General features: G+C 43.8%; 1 protein-coding gene across 1 annotated transcript; it reads right to left on the reverse strand.

The window, feature by feature from the left end:
• Positions 1-26483, reverse strand: GPR161 (G protein-coupled receptor 161). The gene is made up of 6 exons (XM_073307934.2): positions 26392-26483; positions 20876-21287; positions 18284-19008; positions 15376-15480; positions 8835-8954; positions 1-4885 (listed from the first exon to the last, which is right to left on the reverse strand). Exons 2-6 carry the CDS (start codon positions 21256-21258, stop codon positions 4638-4640), a joined length of 1581 nt encoding a protein of 526 aa, XP_073164035.1. The 5' UTR covers positions 21259-21287; positions 26392-26483; the 3' UTR covers positions 1-4637.

Genomic DNA, 26483 nt, shown 5'->3' on the forward strand with positions numbered 1-26483 from the left:
TTCTGGTCCCACCGCAGAGCCCGCACCCCCAACCAGAGCCCTCACCCACTCCTGCACCCCAACCCCAATTTTGTGAGCATTCATGGCCCGCCATATAATTTCTATTCCCAGATGTGGCCCTCGGGCCAAAAAGTTTGCCCATCTATAATAATGGATGAAAACACATACCTAGCATGGCACACCTAATTCGTTACTTGTTGATTTGTATTATTTGAGGAATGAGACGAGGAGGAAAAATGTCATATTCATATGGAAACAATGACTCAAACTTTAAATGTATTGGGTGAGATTCTGTTCCCATTAACAGTGGTGTAAATCTGCATTAACTCCATTGAAACCAATCAAGTTTCTCGACAGGGAACTTTTCTAACTAAAAGTAGAAGACTGGGTCTTATTTTTTTTAAAGTTGGAAAACATATTTCATAAAAGGTTATAAAACATGGTCTCAGGAAAACTATCTGTAGGGTGTCAGACATTGCAATTTATACAAAGTAAGGACTTTCTAAAGCCCTGATACAGGCAGGTACTTAAGCACATGAGTAGTCCCATGAAGTAAATGGGACTACTCCCATACTTAAAGGCATATGTTTAAGTGCCTTCCTATACTGGGGCATTAGAGATTTTGAAAAGGTTTATTTGCCTTATTAAATACCACTTTGTGTAAGGGTGGACTACATGCATTTTGATTTGATAGCTGACCCTGATGTTTGGAAACATGCTTCTAGGGTGAAGTGGCACACACAGAGATAGTAGAGAGATAGGGGGCCTCTGTGCATTTGCTACTGGCCCTCCATTGGTCCCCTGGGATGCATGTAAATTCGGGGGGGGGACCCACAGCCTCTTCCAAGGGTTGGGTAAAAACGCACCCTCCTCATGGAACAAACATGACCATAATTGCTGACTATCTTCACAAGGGGGTTTCTTGCAGGAGGGGATAATTGAATCATAAGAACATAAGAATGGCCATACTGAGTCAGACCAAAGGTCCATCTAGTCCAGTATCCTGTCTTCTGACAGTGGCCAATGCCAGTGCCCCAGAGGGAATGAACAGAACAGGTAATCATCAACTGATCTGTCCCATCACCCATTCCCAGCTTCTGGCAAACAGAAGCTAGGGACACAATCCCTGCCCATCCTGGCTAATAGCCATTGATGGACCTATTGTGCATGAATTTATCTAGTTCTTTTCTGAACCCTGTTATAGTCTTGGCCTTCACAACATCCTCTGGCAAGGAGTTCCACAGGTTGACTCTTAATACTCAAAATACTTCCTTTTGTTTGTTTTAAACCTGCTGCCTATTAATTTAATTTGGTGGCCCCTAGTTCTTGTGTTATGACAAGGAGTATACACTTCCTTATTTACTTTCTCCACACCAGTCATGATTTTGTAGACCTCTATCATATCCCCCCTTAGTCGTCTCTTTTCCAAGCTGAAAAGTCCCAGTCTTATTAATCTCTCCTCATACAGCAGCCGTTCCCATACCCCTAGTTTTGTTGCCCTTTTCTGAACCTTTTCCAAGGCCAATGTATCTTTTTTGAGATGAGGCAACCATATCTGCACGCAGTATTCAACCCGAAGGTTAAATCACATCTGCACGCAGTTATTCAACCCTAAGGTTAAATCACAACATTAGTTAACTCTGATTGCCAGAAAAAGATGGAATATGACACCTAATACTGGAGGACTAAGGACATGGTTGCAATATGTTCCATGCTTTTGTTTTAGTCTTGAACTATGACTTTCTTTAATGGCACACCGTTGAGATTAAAAAAAATTCCTCTGCTATGTAATTAGTAACACCTTTGATTATCAAAAATTAAAGAATTAAAGAAGGGGCATGTCACTCAGGTTGAAGAATGAAACTAAACCATTCACTTTCACAATGCATTTCCTTGTACTCTGTATACAATTTTGTAAAATGTGTGTGTTTCTTAATTAGTTATTTCTCTAACACCTCAAACTAGAAAACACTGATAACAACAACAGCATTACAGGGAAGGTGTAAGATGTGTTTTGTTTTGTTTAGTAAATAAATTATTTAGTAAATATATCATTAATAATACGTTAGTGAAATTAACACAGTAAGACAAATTCAACCCTGGTGTAAGCAGGTGCAACTCCTCAGATCTTCACAGGGGGCTGAATTTGGGTCAGTGTCTTGGTGCGTAAGGTGCTCTTTATGTAATGCTAACTATTTTGTGCTTTCATATGCGCCTTGGGGGTTTTCCCCCCTATGCTTATGCCTTTGGGCCAGAATCTTGACAATTACTTCAACGCAACCTAATGGTGAATAAGAGTGAACCCAATCGATCCAAACTATCCTATGGTTGCCCCTTTAATTCAGGCTCCTTGTTCTCTTTCCCTTCAATGGCATTTTTGGTCAACTTGGGTTATAAAATAAATGGAACATTAAGAAATTGTTTCTAACAATCTGATGGGCTATTATACCATGTGTGTGTTCATACAGACAGCAATTAAAACAGCATCACCTGTGAAAAGAAATCCAGTGACCTAGCTTTCTCCCTGCATATTTATCTCACAATGGCAATAATGACCTCGGTGCAGGGCATTTCCTGGAAATCGATGGGATTATAGATTCTTGAACATGTGCCCAGAGCTGTCAAAAGATACATTTTATACATTTGAAAAATTAAATAAAGTAAAATGAATGAGTGACTGGGGTCAGTGGGCTACTTTTAGGTCACCAGCTCCTCACAATCCATTGTTATTAACTATTTCATTCCCGAATATTTTGTAACTATGCAAAACACCCCATTTAGTGGATTGTAGAGGTCTCAATTCAACAGTCCATCTTTATTCTGCAAATCACATGCTTAATTTCAAGCATACACTTAAATCCCATTGACTTCAATGGGACATAAGCAAGTACTTAAGTTAGGCATGAGCTTAAGTGCATTGCTGAATAGGGATGGATTTATGCATGTGCTTGAATGCTTTGATGAACTGGGGCCAGAGAAAGGTGTGATCTACTGGCTTAAGAATGGGATTGAGTTTCATGAAATCCAGAGATCTTACCTTCTGATATTCTGTCTATGGCCTTGGGTAAGTCACACACAGCCAAATTGTCACAAGAGCTCTCTAATTTTCAGGTTTTAAGTGCCCAAACTGAGATGCCTTGTCCCTGATTTTCAGAGGTTTTGAGCATCTGCAGCTACCACGTGGACACTCAAAAACTGAGTCACAAAAAATGAGTGAGGACTTCTGGCAAACTTGGCCCTTCACTTTAATACAGGGGTTCTCAAACTGGGGGTTGGGATCCCTCAGGGGATCATAAGGTTATTACATGGGGGGTTGCGAGCTGTCAGCCTCCACCCCAAGCCCTGCTTTGCCTCCAGCATTTGTAATGGTGTAAAATACATTAAAAAGTGTTTTTAACGTACAATGGGGGATCGCACTCAGAGGCTTGCTGTGTGAAAGGGGTCACCAGTACAAAAGTCTGAGAACCCCTGCTTTAATGCTTCAGCAAAAATGGGAATTAACTGCTTACCCACCTACCTGCCTCTTGGGTCTAGGGGGCTGTAAAGAGTAATTCATGCTTGTACAGCGCTTGGAATATGAAAAGTGCTATATAAGTGCTAAATATTGTTATTTTAAGATTTAATGAGTTAAACTCCAAGAAATACTTGCAGTGAGGTAGCTATTGCTTAAACACAAAAAGATATACTCCCTCGTAAAAATCCAACTCACAAAGCTTTTCTGTATACAAAGGATGAATCCAGTATAACGTCAATATTAAGTGGCAATACAGTATTTATATTCTGTCTCATCCTTGTTTAATCTCAGTGGCTGTATAATGCCTCTCAGTAAAAACAAAACAAGGAAAGCAAATTGTAATTCTCACTGAGAACTAAAAATCCCCAAATAAAATCTGTCCATCTTCTAAAACTATTTCTGCCATCTTTCCAGTGCTTGGCTGCCTCTACCCATTATATATGTGAGAATGATGTATCTGCTCTCTGTAGTAAAACATTTGTCCAGTGGAACAAAAGCAATGTGTAATATGGCCTCATATTTAGCATTCCCATGGTTGCACAGTCAAAAATATAATCCACCACCAAAGGTGAACAGGACAGTAATTTGGATAAAAGGGATTCTGGAAATCTGAAAACTAGGCTCAGATTTTGTGCTTTAGTTAAATCCATGGTCCAAAATAACACTGTGTATAAAGTTCCCAGTCAGTAGAGCCATCAAATCTCCTCTTTTAGGGATTACATTGATAGCCCCATGGGTCAGGAAAAAATCTCTACAACACCATGTATAATGCTGCATGGTTTTTGTTTGTTTGTTTTGCTTTCCTATGAAATATCAGGAATTGGTCACTGAAGGATACTTGATCTGATGGACCAGTGGTTTGGACAAGTAAGGCAAATCCTGTGTTTTTATGTGCTGTATAATGGATAAAAACATTACACAAACACATGTACAGTACCCTGAACAGTAAGTAAATACTGTTCTAAAATGTAGATGTATGTATTTAAAGACAAGTATTCAGGTATTTTCAAGTGTTCTTGACTAAAACACTGAAGTTAAGCCATTCTGAATACCCTGCTTCTTTTAAAATAATTCTTACTATACTGGATCATACTTAGTGGTTTCTTCTAGTTCAGTGCTCTTGTCAAATATTCCCTTCATCGATGCTTTGCAGCTGAAGTCTTTGGCCAGCTTGGGCTCTGCCACCACGCCGTGCACCCACATTGCCGCCTGGTACAGTGCGTGAAGGAAACAAAGATCCTGGTAAAGCATCTTCTCCAAACAAGCTGATTTTCACATCAGCTTCAATAGCTTTGGCTAAACTGGATGCATAACTGTCCAGAGACTTATGGACTTCAGCTTTTACATGGAGAACAGAATTCTTTGCAGCTTCTAAAGAAAAAAGAAATTAAGACAGAACACTTAACAATAACATACCATGGCTGTGCAAACATTTGCACAAGGCAAATATTTGAGGGCAAATATTTGTCTTCAGGACTGCAAATGTGTGATCATGTCTTCTACAAATGATTACTATTGCTACTAATAGTACTTTATGCTTCCACAGCATCTTTTGTCTAAGGATCTCAAAGCACACTATGAACACTAATCTTCACAATATCATCATGTCAGTTAGGGAAATTATCCCCAAATTACAGATGGGAAAACTAAGGACTGATGAAGCAAAGCATTTAAGCACATGCTTAACCTGATGTCAGATGGATTACCCACGTGTTTACATGGGACTACGTGCTAAATACTTTGCTGGATTGGGACCTACGCACAGAAAAGGTTATTGGCCTGATCCTGCCAAAGTGCAAAACTTCCACTTATTACATCTGGCACAGAATTAGGCCTTATGGGAATTACATGATCGTGGGAAAGAAATAAGTGACAGAGCCAGGAATAAAACTCTTGAGTCCCAGTTCTCAGCCGTTCTACTCTAACCATTAGTTTTGTACACAAGAGAATTCTCAATTTCGTTTAGACCAAAATTTCACATTTTGTTTACATAAAAAGGGGGACAACACAAGAAGTCACATAGCTCATGGTATGTTTTAAACTTGGTGAACACCAAACTTTGTATATATAGCAGAACTTCCCTGTTCTACACTTCACTGATCTGCACAAAAAACTGGTAGCCTCCCTCTACACCTCAGGAATCCATTTAGACAGCCTTGCAGAATTGCTATAAATGTCTGTGAGGCAACACACAAAAGCTACTTGGCTACCCTGTATATTTATGAGGCGAATAGTGGAAAAGTAATGATAATTGTTAAATAAAACGTCAAACCAATTCACTCTAGAGTGAGTGTGTGAATAGAATTTTGCTAAGATGATTTTCAGGAGATGCTTCAGAAAAGCTCTCATATTAATAAGACTCCATTATTTTTGGCTAAATATACTACCGTATGTGTGTACTGTAGAGTCTCAAATATTAATGCTAATAATAAAATCAAAGGTAATAACAAGTACATTGTGTGATGCGTTGTAGCTGTTTTTATACTGTCCTCATTCACTTATGGTTTAGTAAATTCAATCACTTGCAATTGGCCTCCTAGTTATTAGCCCAAATTCAAGAGGATCTGCTCAAACTAAATCAACCCTGCAGTGTTCTAAAGCCAGTCCCAGCAACATGTTGCTAGTATTGAGAACCAACATGTGAGCCTAACTAGGAAAAAAAATGAAACTGACTTGTCTAGTTTCCCTGTTCCAGCTGAGACAAATGCAAGGAGCAAACAAACAGCATAAATGGAGATAAATACATTCTTTCCCTTTAAATTCTTTAAACGAACACAGGTAATGGACAGGAGAGACAAGATGGGACGGCAGAAAAACATCAAAGTGGGATGGCAGAAAAACATCAAAGTGGTGGAGTCATTGTGGGGAAGAGAGGGGAAAAAATCCAATGGGGAGTAGACAATGCAAATGGATAAAACCCCAGGAAAGGCTGTTGTCCCTGCATGAATGAGGCCCATGCAGGGAAGCCCCATTTCTGATCCTTGATCTAGACTGGAACTACCTAACAGAAGGAAGGCCTGTTATTAAGCTTGTCTATCCAGGTCAATGACTATCCCTGAATTCAAAATAGTGTACCCCCAGATCAAGGGCTACTCATATTTTGAACTGGAAACTGCTATTATCTGTTAACTCGAATGGCTTTGTCATAGCACTGCAGGTGTGTGTGTGTGGTGTGTGTGTGTGAATGCCTGGCCCCAGAGCATGCTAGTGCTTCACAGGGGAAGCGTGGGGTAAGGTCATCACTGGGGTAAGGTCATTCAAGGACCTTACACCAATGGAGGATGGGTTGTACCTCTGTTCCATTCCGCCACGCCTCCTCCCCATCTCTATTCTACCCCGACATCCTCTCCATCCCTTTATTCTGAGAACATAAGGGGTGGCAGAGCTGGCTGCCTTTACCAGCTTTCTGCAAACGATGAGTTCTCCAGCACAGGGGAAATTCTCCACCGACTATCTCCAGGCGGTTGAAGGCTTATGCAGCACAAAAGTGGCCTTAGCTCTGCAGAGAATCCAGGCCCATGTTTGACATGCTGTACTCCTTGTGTAGGCCTTTGGTTTTAATTAACAAAGATAACACAGGCTCTAGCAGAAATATGTTATGCACCACTTTGGCTTGCTGTGTTGGATCATATTAAAGAAGTTCTGTATTAAAATCACAAATGAGTTTGATTCCCCATAGTTTAAATTCCAGGCTATTACTAATTCAGAGGTCTCTTGGTTTTTGGTACTGTTTCTCTCCCTCTGTGCATGAAACTTGCAAGCTGCTAATTGTGTTAGTACATTCTAAGGCAGAGTCTGTTCTCAAAGCAATTCTTTGTAACAACAACTACTCACACAGAGAGAGACTCAAAGCAATACTCTGTAACAACAGAAACAGCACCCAGAGACTCCCCGCCCTTTTATTGTATTCATCTCGCTTTGTTAACAATTGTGATTAAAATAGAGATAGAGGATGTATGTGGATGGATGCTTGGTGTGGATAATAACTGAATGAGCAGGGAGGTGCCAGCCTAAGAATCCAGTGTCCATCGGCTGAAAAAGGCGTCAAGTGGAAATAACCAGAGGGCAGACTGGAATAATAACCCCCGGAGGGCAGACTGGAATCTACCCAACAGCCTCAAGGATGGGAGAACCAAAGAACAAGATAACATCTGGCAGTACGGAGCCATCAGGAATGTGCCATCTGCTGATTGATTCAGCAACAGCATGGTGAAGCAATTCCCACAGACTGGCATAGGAAGAAATTCCTATAAAAATGGACTCTAGAAAGTGAGAACTTTGGGGTCTGATTCTGCAAACCAACTTCCAGGAGCATCAGATGAGCATCTGCCAAGGCCCTGCTCCCTCCTCATGTCCAGGAGCAACTCTAAGTTGGCATGAGCAACTCTAAGGCTGGTAACTATGATAACAACCTTGCAGAACCTGTGTGTGTGTGTGTGTGTGTGTGTGTGTGTGTGTGTGTGTGTGTGTGTGTGTGTGTGTGTGTGTGTGTGTGTGTGTGTGTGTGTGAAGAAATATGAAATTGAATGGAATGTTATAGCTATAACCAACTGCTTACTATGAGTCTTTTTGTATTCACAATAAATGTGGCATTTTGCCTTTTCCCCTTTAATAAGATCCTGCTGGATTTTATTTTAGTGGTATAACAGCTAGTACACCCCAAGCTTTCTAGTATTCCTGTAAGAATTTCATACAGTTCTGAAGAGCTCTCTATTGTCCCCTAGATTAGTTTGATATAGTGTGGTGCAAGAGCAGATACCGTTATATCAAACCACACATCTGTCAGGGATTTCACGTCATGCCTACCCGAAGAAGAGGAAAAGAAAGAGCAGATCTTAAAAGGAAGTGGATGGATGGCAGAAAGACAGTTGTAAAATGTACCCTGCAAGTGAGTCCAGCCTCACCACCCTGGTTCCAGAAAACGTGCACTTCCCCCCCTTCCACCCACCTACCAACTGGCAGCATCAGGATGGAAAACAGCAGGGAGAAGCAGCTCAGATGGCATGGGACAGCGTGTCCACAGGGGTCGATGAGGTAACTAATGGGAAGTCAGAGCAGGCAGCAGTGGCAAAAATGAGGGACCCAGCAGTAAAGGATGGGGTGAGCAGAAGTTGAGGCCTCTCAAGAAGATTGTGGAGGAATCAGCAGAAGGGAGGAATCAGAGCACCTATTAGAAGGGGAAGGATGAAGAGCCCAGGAGTGATACTTGTCCTCTGTGTTCTAAGGTTTAAGAAGGGGACAGCTATGCTTGGCAGCCATCATGGAGGTGCAGTGGGGTCATCCCAGGTGAGCAGCATTACAGTATCCCCCCTAAACACACCTTTGATTTGCTCCACTTCGTCTTCGAATGTTACCGAACTCCTCCGTCGATAGGGATAAACGCAATGCGGGTGATGAGCTCCATCTGAACTATAATCCTCAAGCAGCATCACATCTGTCCCTGAAATGCAGAAAATGTTGGAAATAATAACGACCCCTGAGAAGACAAACCTAAAATTATCAGAGGAAATGAACTTTTGAATTTATAGCCTTGAGCGCCTCTCTTCAAAAATTGCCTAAAATGTGCTGATGCATTATCGTTCTGCATTCAACAGTGATGGGCTTTCAGACAGGGACAGGGCCAAGTTACTACCTGATCTTAATCAGAGGTTAATCTGAGGACAACTCCCTGCTTCTCCTGAGCAAGAGAAGGATTGTCTACAGATGGCATTATTCAACAACAGCTACTCCAAAATAAGGACAGGTTTCAGAGTAACAGCTGTGTTAGTCTGTATTCGCAAAAAGAAAAGGAGTACTTGTGGCACCTTAGAGACTAACCAACCCATTTGAGCATGAGCTTTCGTGAGCTACAGCTCATGCTCAAATGGGTTGGTTAGTCTCTAAGGTGCCACAAGTACTCCTTTTCTTTTTACTCCAAAATAACTATTTCTCCCTCTGATCCCACTGAGAGTTACCAAAAGCAACTACAGCATTTGCTCAAGAAACTTCCTGAAAAAGCACAAGATCAAATCCGCACAGACACACCCCTGGAACCCCGACCTGGGATATTCTATCTACTACCCAAGATCCATAAACCTGGAAATCCTGGGCGCCCCATCATCTCAGGCATTGGCACCCTGACAGCAGGATTGTCTGGCTATGTAGACTCCCTCCTCAGGCCCTACGCTACCAGCACTCCCAGCTACCTTCGAGACACCACTGACTTCCTGAGGAAACTACAATCCATCGGTGATCTTCCTGATAACACCATCCTGGCTACTATGGATGTAGAAGCCCTCTACACCAACATTCCACACAAAGATGGACTACAAGCCGTCAAGAACACTATCCCCGATAATGTCACGGCTAACCTGGTGGCTGAACTTTGTGACTTTGTCCTTACCCATAACTACTTCACATTTGGGGACAATGTATACCTTCAGATCAGCGGCACTGCTATGGGTACCCGCATGGCCCCACAGTATGCCAACATTTTTATGGCTGATTTAGAACAACGCTTCCTCAGCTCTCGTCCCCTAAAGCCCCTACTCTACTTGCGCTATATTGATGACATCTAAACAGCAGACTGGACTTCTACATAGAGTGCTTCCGCCGACGTGCACGGGCTGAAATTGTGGAAAAGCAGCATCACTTGCCCCATAACCTCAGCCATGCGGAACGCAATGCCATCCACAGCCTCAGAAACAACTCTGACATCATAATCAAAAAGGCTGACAAAGGAGGTGCTGTTGTCGTCATGAATAGGTCGGAATATGAACAAGAGGCTGCTCGGCAGCTCTCCAACACGAGTTTCTACAAGCCATTACCCTCTGATCCCACTGAGAGTTACCAAAAGCAACTACAGCATTTGCTCAAGAAACTTCCTGAAAAAGCACAAGATCAAATCCGCACAGACACACCCCTGGAACCCCGACCTGGGATATTCTATCTACTACCCAAGATCCATAAACCTGGAAATCCTGGGCGCCCCATCATCTCAGGCATTGGCACCCTGACAGCAGGATTGTCTGGCTATGTAGACTCCCTCCTCAGGCCCTACGCTACCAGCACTCCCAGCTACCTTCGAGACACCACTGACTTCCTGAGGAAACTACAATCCATCGGTGATCTTCCTGATAACACCATCCTGGCCACTATGGATGTAGAAGCCCTCTACACCAACATTCCACACAAAGATGGACTACAAGCCGTCAAGAACACTATCCCCGATAATGTCACGGCTAACCTGGTGGCTGAACTTTGTGACTTTGTCCTTACCCATAACTACTTCACATTTGGGGACAATGTATACCTTCAGATCAGCGGCACTGCTATGGGTACCCGCATGGCCCCACAGTATGCCAACATTTTTATGGCTGATTTAGAACAACGCTTCCTCAGCTCTCGTCCCCTAAAGCCCCTACTCTACTTGCGCTATATTGATGACATCTTCATCATCTGGACCCATGGAAAAGAAGCCCTTGAGGAATTCCACCATGATTTCAACAATTTCCATCCCACCACCAACCTCAGCCTGGTCCAGTCCACACAAGAGATCCACTTCCTGGACACTACAGTGCTAATAAACAATGGTCACATAAACACCACCCTATACCGGAAACCTACTGACCGCTATTCCTACCTGCATGCCTCCAGCTTTCACCCTGACCACACCACACGATCCATCGTCTACAGCCAAGCTCTGCGATACAACCGCATTTGCTCCAACCCCTCAGACAGAGACAAACACCTACAAGATCTCTGTCAAGCTTTCTTACAACTACAATACCCACCTGCAGAAGTAAAGAAACAGATTGATAGAGCCAGAAGAGTTCCCAGAAGTTACCTACTACAGGACAGGCCTAACAAAGAAAATAACAGAACGCCACTAGCCGTCACCTTCAGCCCCCAACTAAAACCCCTCCAACGCATTATTAAGGATCTACAACCTATCCTAAAGGATGACCCAACACTCTCACAAATCTTGGGAGACAGGCCAGTCCTTGCCTACAGACAGCCCCGCAACCTGAAGCAAATACTCACCAACAACCACATACCACACAACAGAACCACTAACCCAGGAACTTATCCTTGCAACAAAGCTCGTTGCCAACTGTGCCCACATATCTATTCAGGGGACACCATCACAGGGCCTAATAACATCAGCCACACTATCAGAGGCTCGTTCACCTGCACATCCACCAATGTGATATATGCCATCATGTGCCAGCAATGCCCCTCTGCCATGTACATTGGTCAAACTGGACAGTCTCTACGTAAAAGAATAAATGGACACAAATCAGATGTCAAGAATTATAACATTCATAAACCAGTCGGAGAACACTTCAATCTCTCTGGTCACGCGATCACAGACATGAAGGTCGCTATCTTAAAACAAAAAAACTTCAAATCCAGACTCCAGCGAGAAACTGCTGAATTGGAATTCATTTGCAAATTGGATACTATTAATTTAGGCTTAAATAGAGACTTGGAGTGGCTAAGTCATTATGCAAGGTAGCCTGTTTCCTCTTGTTTTTTCCTACCCCCCCCCCCAGATGTTCTGGTTTAACTTGGATTTTAACTTGAAGAGTGGTCAGTTTGGATGAGCTATTACCAGCAGGAGAGTGAGTTTGTGTGTGTATGGGGGTGGGGGGGATGTGAGAACCTGGATTTATGCAGGAAATAGCCCAGCTTAATTGTCATGCACATTGTGTAAAGAGTTATCACTTTGGATGGGCTATCACCAGCAGGAGAGTGAATTTGTGTGGGGGGGTGGAGGGTGAGAAAACCTGGATTTGTGCTGGAAATCACTTTAGATAAGCTATTACCAGCAGGACAGTGGGGTGGGAATAGGTATTGTTTCATATTCTCTGTGTATATATAAAGCCTGCTGCAGTTTCCACGATATGCATCTGAAGAAGTGAGCTGTAGCTCACGAAAGCTTATGCTCTAATAAATTGGTTAGTCTCTAAGGTGCCACAAGTCCTCCTTTTCTTTTTGCGAATACAGACTAACACGGCTGTTACTCTGAAACCTGTCATAGATGGGCACACTTATTCTTCAAAAGTGGATCAAGCTAAATAGGCACCTGTCCACGCACGGAGTTCTTCTGGAATAGCTATTGCCTTTTACATTCACACTCTACCTGAATTAATTTTCAAGTGTGGACAAGCCCTTACAAACTGGCTACTTGGGAGACAGACGGTGGGGGATGCCTATTACAAGATCAGATTCCATATTCAGAATGGATGGCAAGCCAAGCTGGGGATTGTTCTGATCAGTCTATTTTGCCTTTGTTAACTCATTTTGTTTTTTTGTCACAAACATTATTCCTTAAGGAGAACACTTGGCTGACTGATCCTGTTTTTTTTTCTGCTGAGTCATTCTACCACTTTATGGGTATTGATCTCATGAACATTATTTCATCTACCTGCGTTTCCTCCATATTATTTTGGTACAAAATAAAGTGTACCTGTCATTGTTTGCAGAACACTAAACTCAATGTCTCTGCCATGCTATCACATGAAGGGCCAAATTGTGGCCTGTCTCCTCACTCCAGTGCAGTTGTGGCTGAGTACAGACACTAAGAGTATGACTACACCGCAATTAGACATCCAGGGCTGACCTGTGCCAGCTGACTCAGGATCACGGGGCTCGGTCTGAAGGCTGTGTAACTGCGGTATAGACATTTGGGCTTGGGCTGCAGCCTGACCTCTGGGTCCGTCCCACCTCACAGGATTCTTGAGCCTGGGCTGGAGCCCAAATGTCCACCCTGCAATTAAAGAGCCCCTTAGCCCAAGCCCCACGAGCCACAGCCAGTTGGCCTGGGCCAGCCACCGATTTTTAATTGCAGTGTAGACATACCCTATGACAGTCAAAGAGGCATTCTGCCTCCCTAGCATAGAAGCAGACAGGCCGCCTCAGGGAGCACTAGGGGAGCGTGCTGTGTCAGTGCTTCTTACACCTGCTGCTGAAAGGCACAGTATGTGCTTCCCTGAATGCTTGTGACGCTTTACTTTTGGCCCAGATACTTTTGTACTCTGATGATGGATCGAAAGCTTCCTACAACAGCCATTCAATGCTTTGTAGCTTGTCCCAAATGATTCATCGGTCCGATTACACCCTCTGCAGACTAGGGCTTTGTGCCCTCTTCACCCACATGAGTTCATTTGATTCCTGGATTTATTCTTATCACAATAGCCAGAGGGTCCAGGACCAATTTATAGTAAAGGTGACAACACACATCCATGATGAATTCCATGAGACAAGACACTGACCTTTACCAACGATTTATTTAGCAAACCTATTTTTTTTAAACGAAGGATGGTCCAGAATTGAACTGTGCTATATAAATATTTCTATTCCATCCTGTCAAATGCCTTCTCCAAATACTTAGTAATGAGAGAGTGAGCCACCTTCCTCATAGACCATATTAAATGAGTGGGATATTTTTAATGTTTTGTGGATCATCTGGGGTATTGAAGTCAGTGGTGCAAGATCAAAGCCCTACTCCTTGGAAACCCAGCCAGCCTGCAATGGATGGGTAGAATTAGGAAGAGGACACTCCAGTCCTTGAGACAATATTTTAGCATATATTTTAAAAACTACATTGAGTAAGGAAATTGGCCTGTAATTCTTCCACAGAAGTGGATCCCTGTCTATAAGTGATGCTAAGATAGTGTTTTGACTGGATACGGCTGATCCTATATTATCTGCCTCATTAAATACTTGATCTGTAATGGGCATCCCTTGATCTTTTCTCTGTATACAGTTCCTTTGGCTTGTACTGTCTGAAAAGCCTGTCTTCTGTCATTCAGGATGTTCAGTGAGGTGGGATATTTCCCAATTCAAATTCCCTAAACACTGGGGCTCCTAACAACTTATATCTTTGTTTTGGTCAGCAGTGGAGGCCTCTTAGTGCCTTTCTTCAAGGATGATAACACAGGCTGCTATAAAGAGAAGAGGTTTCCATTACCCTTTATCACCTATAGCTGCACTTAAGCCAGCTATTCACCTACAGAATTAGCGGAGTAGTGTTGCCTTCATGAAAAATCCCACCTTGCCAGCCTCCTTCTCCCACTCTCCCAGTCAGAGGCAGGCAGAGAGCAATGCAGAGCTGCAGCTGTCAGAAGAGTGCTCTCTGGTGTTTGTAGAGCAGAAATACTCTTTAAAATAGATTGCAGAAGGAAGTTTTGGAAAACTTTCCTCTGTTGGTAGTTAAAACCAAAGCCCCCCTATTACCACCACTGGAAAATTATTGGCAGATCACCATGCCCTTTTCCAGGCTACTGCTCGAGAGATCCATGACAAAGATGGGAAGCTTCCATTCTATAAGAGAGGCTTTAGCATAGAGTGGCCAAATGAAATCTCCTGTAAGCAGGAAGTGAAGAGACCTATTTCCCCAGCAGTTTGCTGCTTAGCTCCCTGGGGGGCCGGGAAGATCACTGAAGGGGGAAGGAGAATAAAGGAATGGGACAAACAGATTATCTTGCTCCTAGGAAATATTCACTAGGGAAAGAAAATATTCTCCAAGGCTGGACAGTATTTTCATAGTAGATAGCACAAGATCAAAAATACAGAGGAGAAGCTAAGGTGGATCTGCTCAGGGTACCATAGGACAGTGGTTTTCAACCTTTTTTCATTTGCAAACCCCTAAAAAATGTCAAATGGCATTGCGGACCCCTTTGGAAATCTTTGACATGGTTTGTGAACCCCCAGGGGTCTGCGGACCACACGTTGAAAACCATTGCCATAGGAGATGCTTAATGTTATTGTTCACCTACCAAAAGATATCTGTACATAAATACAGACTGTCCACAGAATTCTGCAAGTAAGCTGCAAGTAAAATCTTTCTGTCTGAGAAAGGAAAACAATAGAGTTACCTGAATCCTGAGAGCAGCTGAAACCAGTGTCCCCTGTGCTGCTGCTGTGTCCTAAAGGCCGCCCACCTGCCATGAGAGCTGTGAGATGGGGAGATAGTCCCAGATCTGCAAAACAGTTTAATCATCACTTAGTTGTGCTCTGTATGGTAGATCTACTGTAATGATAACATCTTCAAATAACCCCCACATCCGAGTGCCTGATTCTACCCTGCAGCTTTCCCAACTTTCCCTTCTCCCCATTTTTCCTGTGACAAGACAACAAAAACCACCCTCCAGAGACCCAGCTGCCAAACTACCTGGATTTCCCATCTTGCAGTATCATGTCACCAGCTGCCACATGCTCCTGGATTCTTTCCACATGGCAAGCCTTCTGTCTACCTCCCCACAACAATTTGCAAGTATGTGCAGTTTATCAGGAGAGCTGATTATATATAGAAATATATGCACTCAGGGCTAGAAAAACTTATCAGACACCCTCTAGCCAAAGGATTAAATCTAGTAGCCAGAAGTAGCTATAAAAGACAAGTGTATTGATAGGATGATGACTAGTGAGGATCAGCTAATGAGCTAGTTTCCAGCTTCTTTGCAACCCTCAGATGCTAGAAAGGGGGAAAACACTGGGATTCTTACTAAGGCACAGTCTTAGGGTCCTGCTCAGGGGCTCCACCTTTTGTACCAGCCTCTGGCAAGTAGGAGTCTGATAAATTGGAAGCTGCCCAGTCGACTTTTGCAGCTGGAAGGAGAAAGAAGCTTTCTGTCTTTTCTTCCTCAGCTATGCTTCCACTCCTCCAGAGCCTGTCTCTGAGAGCGACCTGGCTTCTGCAATGGGGATGCAGGTTTCCAATGCCCTCATCTTCCTTCCATGTTTTGCGTCCTCTTTCCCCACTAATAATTCCAGAGCCTGCCTCTACATTTAGCCCTCCCAAGCAGTACCATGAAAGTGAAAATTTCAAAGAGTGCTGAACTAGCAATCCTGAAAATGATCAGAATCTTACTAATTTCAAAGTGCTACAATGTGGCAAAGCTCTGAGCAGCAGCAGAGTTACTGGTGGTGCCCCTCTGCAGACTGAAGAAGACACTATTGTACTGGAATGGTTTAATTACATTTACAAGGTTTTCTTCACAACCAGAAGGACTAGAAACTTAATTTAAACAAACAAGCACTTAGATTTTTTTAAGTCACTAGAAAAAATTGCCACTGGTGAGACACACAGATTTTTTAACCCCTGTAAGTAGTTGACATATATCAGGACATTTAGTCCTAAGGAGTGGAGCATTATTGCAGATGAGAAGGAGGTGATGGGCTTGCCCCAGCTGGAGAATTTAAAAGCTGGTGTCTAACATCCATAAACTCTTATTAGGCCTGGTCCAAAGCCCATTGAAATTAAAGGAAAGATTCCCATTGATTTTGACGGGCTTTGAATCAGGCTCATCATGAGGAGAGCCTTTTTCTAAGCTGAATACAAATTTTACACTTGCAGAGAGTAATAAAATCTGTGTATCAAAAGCATATTTTCCTACCTTGTTATACCAAGGCAAACATAACTGCTTGCCAGCAAAGATACAGATTGGTCTAACAGGCCTCCCAGAACATAGAATACTTTTAACACTAAGAAGCACTTGGAATTAGAGAGTGGTCCTAGGAATCTGAAGGATTTTCTCTGAGATTTTTATACAAAACTATGTTGGCGAGGAATAGAGTATATTATTATTTACCACCAACACCTGACTTGGTGCTATACGCCATACAAAAATAAAAACAGTCCCTGTCCCATACAGTTTACAATCTAAAAGGCAGACCAGAAAAAGGATGTGATGGACTGGGATATCTAGAGATGGAGATCTCAATTTTTGTGGGTTTTTTAAATTATAAACTTACTGCTTGTGAGCCTTGTGGAAGAAGTAGATTTTTAAAGGGACTATCATTAACTTAAAACTTCCACCTCTGTCTGTAAATTTTTTACCTGATATTGTTACAAGGAACACCTAAGATTATGGTAATCAAATGATATTAGAGAAAAAATATTTTCTTTATATGTTTCCGTTTGTTCACTCCTTGCATCTGACAGCACTTTGACCAACCATGCAGGGGAAACTGACTAGACGCAATTTCATACACTGCTTGCATTGACTTTTCATACAGCAGGTGGTGGTGTTTTTCCCCCCTCTCTCATTCTCAAAAATAGACCATCATTTTAACTTTCCCAAATATTTTGACCTCAGGGATAGACCAGGCCTGGAAAAGTTTAGCCCAATAGGTAAAAGTCTGGGATGTTATAATCAACTGAATACATGGTCTTAGAATGGGAAGTTTGAAGCAATGTTAACTATAGCTATTGTTACAGCTTTAGCTAAAATGACAACCTTAGCAAGGAGAAAGGCAATACCACTTGGAAAACATTTTTATATTAAACTGGAAACATTTATACTTTGCTCCTGAAAAATATACTGGGTGTGATTCTCCATTCTGTGACACTGGTTTTACACCAGTAACTCCACTAAAGTCAACAGTTACACCACCACAAAACCAGGCAATGGAGTGGAGAATCAGACCCACTGAGTATATTCATAGTATAAGAATGCTCAGATTTGGATAATTTGAAATAGTGTGTGCATATGTGTGTGTGTAGAGGAGTCTCAGCAGGGGAGAAAGGAAATTATTTTTATTAGCCCTAGGGTTAAATCTTCTCTGCCAGGGAGAATTTAGCTGCATCAAGAAAGGGAGGTGAATTCCCATCAAAGGAAGGGAACTCATCACAACTTTCCTTCAGATGGGAGATGTAATTTGAAAAACGGTCCCTTGAGAGCTCCCTCAAATACATCGCTAGTTAGTATTTATACAGCCCTTGGAAGATGCCATATGAATGCAGATATTAAGTATCACTCATAAGGGAAGAGTGTTTGTTACCTGTGATCCTATTGGAAATGCTGAATAATCTGGCTGTCCTATGACGCTGAACAAATGACTCCCGGTAATACCGGTCCCCAAAACACATTCCTAATAGTTCTTTGCGCACTGTTTTGTTCCAGAGTCCATAAATCAGTGGATGGCAAATGGCACTTGAAAAAGATAACCATGTTGCTAATGTCTCCAGAGCAGGAGAAATGCTATTTTTCCCCCAAAGTGCTTCTGACGTAATTACTACCATGTAGGGCCCCCACGTGATCACAAAAGCACCAATGACAACCAAGATGGTTATGAAAGCTTTGCACTGATTGGCTGAGTAGACAACCCCTTGGAAAGCATTCCTTCGACTGCCCGAAGAGGAGGTGGAGGTGCTAGAGTTCTTTCTCCCATTCCTCTGAGCGTCCTCCTCTACAATGACCACGCTACCGCAGTGAATCTTGCGCGCTTTAATCCTAGCCACGCGAAATATGAATCCGTAGCAGATCATCATAACCAGGAAGGGCAGCAAAGCACACCAGATCTGCCAAAAGGCTGTGTAGCCTGCCTCCTTATGCCACGCAGCCACACACATCCATTTGAATTGATCGAACTCCAAGGAAGACCAGCCAAAGAGAGGAGGAAGACAGCCAATGAGGGAGTGTAGCCACACGTACACAAGGGCTACAACTGCTCTGTTTGCTGTAATCTTCATTGGATACACCATTGGATACAAGACAGCATAGTACCTGGGAAACACAAAAAGAGACATCAGTAGCATCATAGAAAAGTACAGTAAGCAAAGAACTGGGTTTACTGATTAAGATTCAACTCCCATTGGAGTCCAGGGAATGACTTCCCCATTTCTGCTCCCCAAACCTCAAATGGGGTTAGAGGGACACTTAAAAAAAAATCATATTTCAAAAAATTATTTGCGGACAAGAGCTCAAAAGTCAAGAAGTGCCCAAGATCAAGCCGCATATGCAGCCTTAATTCTGCCTACTGATCATAAAAACATGAGAATGGTGATAGTGGGTCAGACCAATGGTCCATCTAGCCCAGTATCCTGTCTTCCGACAGCGGTCAATACCAGATGCTTCAGAAAGAATTAATCCTGGTGTGAATGCATTATTGTAATGAGGTTTACAATTATACATGATTACATACAGCTATGTTATTATATGCTATGTTATTATAGCATCAATTGATTTTAACAATCTTGCATGTGCAGCATCTTGAAATATTAATTTAATTATTTTCTACCTTTCTATTTCATGATTTTACATGTAATTGCAGGGGAAATGTATTATATTGGGGAGGCAGTGTTGTCTGCTGGATAGTGCACTAGACAGAGACTGAGGGGACCGAGGTTTAGCTCTGCCACTGGCCTACTAGATAACCTTAGGTATGTCACTTCACCTCTCTGTGCATCAGTTTCCCAATCTATAAAATGGGAATAATGATACTGAGCTCTTTTGACTTCCTCCTGTGCTTTGAGATCTTCTGATGAAAAGTGCTACACAAGAGCTAGGTATTATTAATCACTATAATTGCAGTGCTTTCCAACCTTTTCCATACCATACCCCATGTTACAACAGAAAAAAAGGTCTGGAACCCCGCACCATCCATCTAGCCCAAAAGAAAGGGAGGGAGATCATGACTCCCAGGTTGAGAACCCATGTTATATTGTATTGTTTGAAAAACAGTATGTAATTTTGTTCATGCAACCTTAACTGTGACTTTTCATTGCTTTACCCATGGAACCTTCACAGTCTCTTACCAAAACTTTTTAGATTGATAGATTTATAGATTCCAAGGCCAGAAGGCCTGTGTTCGGCTAATCCGGCCCCCTCTAGAACTTCCCCCAAATGAATTCCTAGAGCAGATCTTTTAGAGAAAACAGGCAGTCTTGATTTAAAAATAGTCAGTGATGGAGAATCCACCACAACCCTTGGTAAGTTGTTCCGATGGTTAATTACTCTTACCGTTCAAATTTTACACTTTATTTCCAGCCTGAATTTGTCTAGCTTCAACTTTCAGTCATTGGATCATGTTATACCTTTCTCTGCTAGATTGAAGAGCCCATTATTAAATACATGTTCCCCAGGTAGATCCTTATAGACTGTAATCAAATCACCCCTTAAGCTTCTCTTTGTTAAACCAAACAGATTGAGCTCTTTGACCATGTTTTCTAATCCTTTAATTATTCTTGTGCTCTTCTCTGAACCCTCTCCAATTTATCAACAACCTTCCTGAATTGTGGGCACCAGAGCTGGACACAGTATTCCACAGGGGTCACACCGGTGCCAAATACTGAGGTAAAACAACCTCTCTACTCCTACTTGAGATTCCCATGTATGCATTGAAGGATTATATTAGCCCTTCTGGCCACAGCATTGCCCTGGGAGCTCACATTCAGCAGATTTTCCATCACAACTCCCAATCTTTTTCACAGGAACTGCTTCACAGGATCAAGTCCCCCATCCTATAAGTATGGCCTAGATTCTTTGTTCCTAGATGTATGCATTTACATTTAGATGTATTAAACCACATATTGTTTGTTTGTGCCCAGTTTGGAATTAATCACTGCTATTCATAACAAAAAGAGGAGCTTACCTATCTATAGCAATGAGACCAAGAGTTAGCATGCTGGCCGAGCTGATCAGCATATAAAGCAGGGCAGAAAAGTTGCACCAAACTACTCCAAAGATCCATTCCCGCCTGATGGAGCTGGTGACGACAAAAGGAAGCACCAGGACAGACAGAAGGAAGTTGGATAGTGTCAGACTGAACACAAACTTGTTGCTCAGCGTAAGGAGGTAAGACTTCCGATAGAGGGTGACGACAATCACCAAGTTGCCCAAGCAGATGAAAATAGCAATGACGATAATAGCAATCGACTCGGTGACTCTGACTGCCCCGTCTTCCTGTGCTGTGAGGTTTCTCAGGCCCTTCCCATTGCTGAAGGAGGAGTTGATGCTCATTGTCAGAGCACACATTGACAGAGCAGACAGTACATGCTGGGCAGCTGGAACAAGGAGATGAAAAAACACATGAAAACATTCACCCAAACAATATTGTATTTTCCATGTCTACAATATCTTTTATTCCAGGATCCCAAGGTCCTTTACCAACATTAATCAAGCTTCACAACACCCACAGGAGGCACATAACCATTTTAGCTGGGGAAACTGAGGCCCAGAGTAGGGACTTGACTTTCCCGAGGTCACACACAAGTCAATGGCAGAGCCAAGCACAGAACCCAAGAACGAGGCTGATTGGAAAATAGGGGGGAAATTTTGAAAACATTTCATTTAATATTTTCCAGGAGTGGAAGGGGGCCATTATGTCAAACTTTTGACTAGCCCTACCCATGAGTTCTAACTCCCAGTCATCTATGCCAAAAAGCTTTTATGAAAAAAAACAATAATGGAGTTATAAATGGTCTTAGTTGATCTCTCTTTATACACGTTACAGTTTGTGGTATTTTACTTTGGTCTGTGGAGCACTTGCTTGTGTTCCACAGAGAGCTGCTAGTCACATGACACAGGCTCCTCCTCATTTGCTGCTGCTAAATCACATTAAAAATACAGTAAAAGATTCTCTTAATATCACTTTTGCAACGACTGTGCTTGCCACAGGAATGTTCTTGTATTGCCAGTGAGCCGGGGGAGGTGGTCCTCTGTGTGACTGTCAATGGGAAATGTGTCCAAGAGGCAATTCCTTTATTAAGATCTCATCTACGGTATAAAAATGTTGGAGAGCCCTTGACCTAAGGCTTTATCACTTCTCTCAGCTGACCAACACCATCTCCCCCTGAGGCCCCAGAAATATTGCTCCTGGTTCCCCTGAGAGCCACTGTGACCTCCCCTTAATGTCTCCAGCAGAGGAATTCCAGTGGGCCTGTACCAACTCCTCTGGGTGCCTGATTAGTGGCAGTTCCATAGTCGGCTGCCTCACAAAGCTGCTGACACCACCCTCTGGCCTCAAAAGTGTCACTCCTGCTTAATCACCTTCCCCCGGCATGAGCATTGGTGCTCCCTGTATCGGAGCAGATTTTTCTCTTTCCACAGCCCTGGAAAGGGAATTGGATGAACCTAATGTGCAGCCCTCTCACTGCTGTGTCAGTGAAGCCACACACATACTGAATCCCAAAATCCAGACCAAAAAATAAAAAGGGAATGTCAAAAAAGATTGGTTTCAAATTCATGCAAACTTGGTGTTAGCATTTCTTGGGGACTGGTGACTCGGAAGGGATGCCTTGGCTGGGATTCCAGCCATCCACCCTTCCCAGCTTGGCACAAATATCCACAAAGTGTCCTACATCTCTGAGGTAGTTAGAGTTTAAAGGGGTGCTGCCAGCCTAAAAATCATATTTTTCCAAACAAATTTCCTTCCATGTGTTCCTAAGAAAACCTTAATTTACTGACATTAAAATAATGTTTAAAAAAATCACATTTACTTTTCACTACCAGTGAAGCTGATTGTTTATGGTTTGCATTTCATTTGGCATAGACCACGAACATTTTGCATAAGATCCTGGCTGCTTATGGCTACAACTCTATGGGTATAAAGCAGCCAAAAGCCAGCTTCCCCGGCTACTCAGGAAGGATCTCTCCTATGTAGGAGGAGCCTCATGTGGCACTAGGGTGACCAGACAGCATATGTGAAAAATCAGGACAGGAGGTGGGGGGGGGGGGCAATAGGAGCCTATATAAGAAAAAGACCCAAAAAATCGGGACTGTCCCGAAAATCGGGACATCTGGTCATCCTAGGTGGCACAGAGACATGGATGTGGCTTGAACAGGAGTGTCATGGCAACTCAGCAACCCTAGCTGCTGTAAGGGTCCCTTTGTGCTTTTGGCAGGCACAAATCAGAACAGCCCTCAGGCAGCATGAATTTATGCCAGAGTGCTGGAATGATGAAGAACAACTCCAGGATCTGAGAAGTCCAATGGTAGATTAAAGTCACCTTTGCATATTCCCTCTTCAGCTGTGCAGAGCACTCATCTGCCACAAACAACGATTTTATCCTTTCTTTTTTGTTTATTACAAAGACAAGGTGGGTGAGGTAACATCTTTTATTGGACCAACTTCTGATGGTGAGAGAGACGAGCTTTTGAGACACACAACCCATCTTGTTTCTCTAATATTCTGCGACCAACACAGCTATAACTACACGCATGCAACAACTATTGTTTATTGTCATTTTCACTTTCAGGTGCTCAAGCACTAGCACAATGCTGCAATGGTTGAGTTGCTAGCACTGTAAGAGGATGTTTAAAACCTAACAAAAATCCATTTTCACTAGTTTTAAATGCCACAAACCCCTAAACTGTTTTTAAAAATATACACCCTATATTGCTTGGTTCTAAACTATCCCAGAGAAATAAAATAACCATCCTTTTCAATGTAACCAGAACATTTAACTAACAAATTAAACATGCAGAAGAATTTTAATTTTTTAAAAGCTTTTTAAATATCATGATAGGATCCATCAATTAGTTTAAATCAATCCACTTGGAACACTCGGTGCTCACCATTCCACTGGCAGTCGTATTCCTGGGCACATGCCCTCTGTGTGGTACATATACAAATCTTCCCTGCAAATTTTAAAACATCCAAAAGGCAAAAAAGCATCCCTCCTTTGACCCTCAACCAACAGAGAACAGAAACATGAGACCAGTCACCTAAGCAGTAACTGATGCACTGTGGGACAGTAGCAGGAGGACTATTCGCACTGTTAGAGCTAATATGCCATCACTTGCTATCCACACAGGCACTGCACTGATGGCAACTGGCTTGGGCGGTGGGGGTTGACAAGGTGGTTAGGTGTGGCAGAGCAAGCACAATCCAAAGTGTTGAGCAAATGCCTGTGCACCACAGGTAGCAACTGTGTGTGCAGATGCAAGGTCTGCCTGTTACAGGTGTACTGGAGGGGAAGCTCCAAATGCTGGTTATCACCCTAATTTCTCGAATGTAGACAAGGTCCCACTGAGCAGGCACAGAGTTGCATGCAGGTAAGGGCAAAACATCAAGGCAGGGTCCTGCAGATAATACATTTTCTCTTATTCCACCCCTGTGTAGCCAGAGCATGGACTGGGAAGAAAATCTCAGGGGAACACTGTTGCTACTGCAGCAAGGGGCTGGGGGTGAGGGAGCACGGGGAGAGGAGTTCTTCTAATGCTTCAGGCTGTGGCTTCTGATGGGGCTTCTTCTCATAAACAAACTACAGAAACGCAACCTAGATGGAGCTACGATAAGGTGGGTGCAAAACTGGTTGGAAAACCATTCCGAGAGAGTAGTTATCAGTGGTTCACAGTCATACTAGAGGGACATAACAAGTGAGGTCCCACAGGGATCAGTTCTGGGTCCGGTTCTGTTCAATATCTTCATCAATGATTTAGATAATGGCATAGAGAGTACACTTATAAAGTTTGCAGACGAAACCAACATGGGAGGGGTCACAAGTGCTTTGGAGGGTAGGATTAACATTCAAAATGATCTGGACAAACTGGAGAAACGGTCTGAAGTAAACAGGATGCAATTCAATAAGGAGAAATGCAAAGTACTCCATTTAGGAAGGAATAATCAGTTGCACACATACAAAATAGGAAACGACTGCCTAGGAAGGAGTATTGCGGAAAGGGATCTGGGGCATCATAGTGGACCACAAGCTAAATATGAGTCAAGAGTGTAACGCTGTTACAAAAAAAAGAGAACATCATTCTGGGATGTATTAGCAGGCGTGTTGTAAGCAAGACCCGAGAAGTAATTCTTCTGCTCTACTCCGAGCAGATTAGGCCTCAACTGGAGTATTGTGTCCAGTTCCGGGCACCACATTTCAAGAAGGATGTGGACAAATTGGAAAGAATCCAGAGAAGAGAAACAAAAATGATTAAAGATCTAGAAAACATGACCTACGAGGGAAGTTTGAAAAAAAATTGGATTTGTTTAGTCTGGAGAAGAGGGGACATGATAACAGTTTTCAAGTACATAAAAGGTTGTTGGAAGGAGGAGGGAGACAAATTGTTCTTCTTAACTTCTGAGGCTAGGACAAGAAGCAATGGGCTTAAATTGCAGCAAGGGAGGTTTAGGTTGGACATCAGGAAAAACTTCCTGTCAGGGTGGCTAAGCACTGGAATAAATTGCCTAGGGAGGTTGTGGAGTCTCCATCATTTGAGATTTTTAAGAGGAGGTTAGACAAACACCTATCAGGGAGGGTCTAGATAATACTTAGTCCTGCCTTGAGTGCAGGAGACTGGACTAGATGACTTCTGGAGGTCTCTTCCAGTCCTATGAGTCTATGGAGCAAAGGGGAGATGGGAACTTGTGTAATGCTGCAGGGGAGTGGAGCCCAGGTGGGAACGCAGGGCAGCTGCTGAGGTAACCCTGCAGGGTAGGTCTGAGCCCCGGGCGCCGGGAGCAGAGGGAAACTGGGAAGCAGGGGAGCTCTGAGCCGCTCCCGCTGCAGGCCGATCACCCGGGAAGAATGGCATGCGGTGCCAGAGCAGCTGTGAGCCTCCTTGCACAGGCCCAGCGTCCCATCGGAATAACACTTCTTTCCTCTCCTTCGCCGGCTGCTCCAGTCCCCCGGCGTCCGAGTGAGACACTAGCTCAGCCCCGGCGCGGGCAGGTCCTGCGTGGCCCGAGCCTGCTGCAGCGAGCCCCGCTCCTGCCCCAGCTCCGCACTGAGACACCGGGGCAGCGGAAATCGCAGCGCCTGTCGCGGGCCCAGCGGCCCCGATCGGGGACTGGGCAGCTCGCAGGGCTCGCGAGAAGCAGGAGACGCCCGCCCGCCGGCCCGTCCTCAGCCTCTGCAGCCGCTGGCTGGGGGCCCCCCTCCCCTGCAACCGGAGATGCAGCGCTCGGCTGCTCCTCTGCCCTGAAATCCAGCCACCCTCCCGCCACGGGCTTGTCCCTCCTCCGCACACAAAGGCTGGCGCGGGAGGGAGAGTCCCGGGGAGGGGTGGGGCCGGGGAGGCCGCAGGGGCAGGGGGCCGCGAGACCCCACCCGGGGCCGGGAGAGCCCCGCAAAGGAGGCACAGGACCCCCCGCCCGCAGCTGCCATAAGCTCCAGTGAACAAACCGGAGCGCTCCCCCCTTGGTGTGGGGCTGTGGGACACACTCACCGCCGGGCCGGGCCCAGCCGAGCCGCTTCCTCCTTCCCCCGCCGCCTCCGCTGCGCTCAGGGGCGGGAGGTTTCGGGTTACAGCGCCCCGGA

The sequence above is a fragment of the Lepidochelys kempii genome, chromosome 1, assembly GCF_965140285.1.
Source record: "Lepidochelys kempii isolate rLepKem1 chromosome 1, rLepKem1.hap1, whole genome shotgun sequence".
In the NCBI taxonomy this organism is placed as follows: domain Eukaryota; kingdom Metazoa; phylum Chordata; order Testudines; family Cheloniidae; genus Lepidochelys; species Lepidochelys kempii.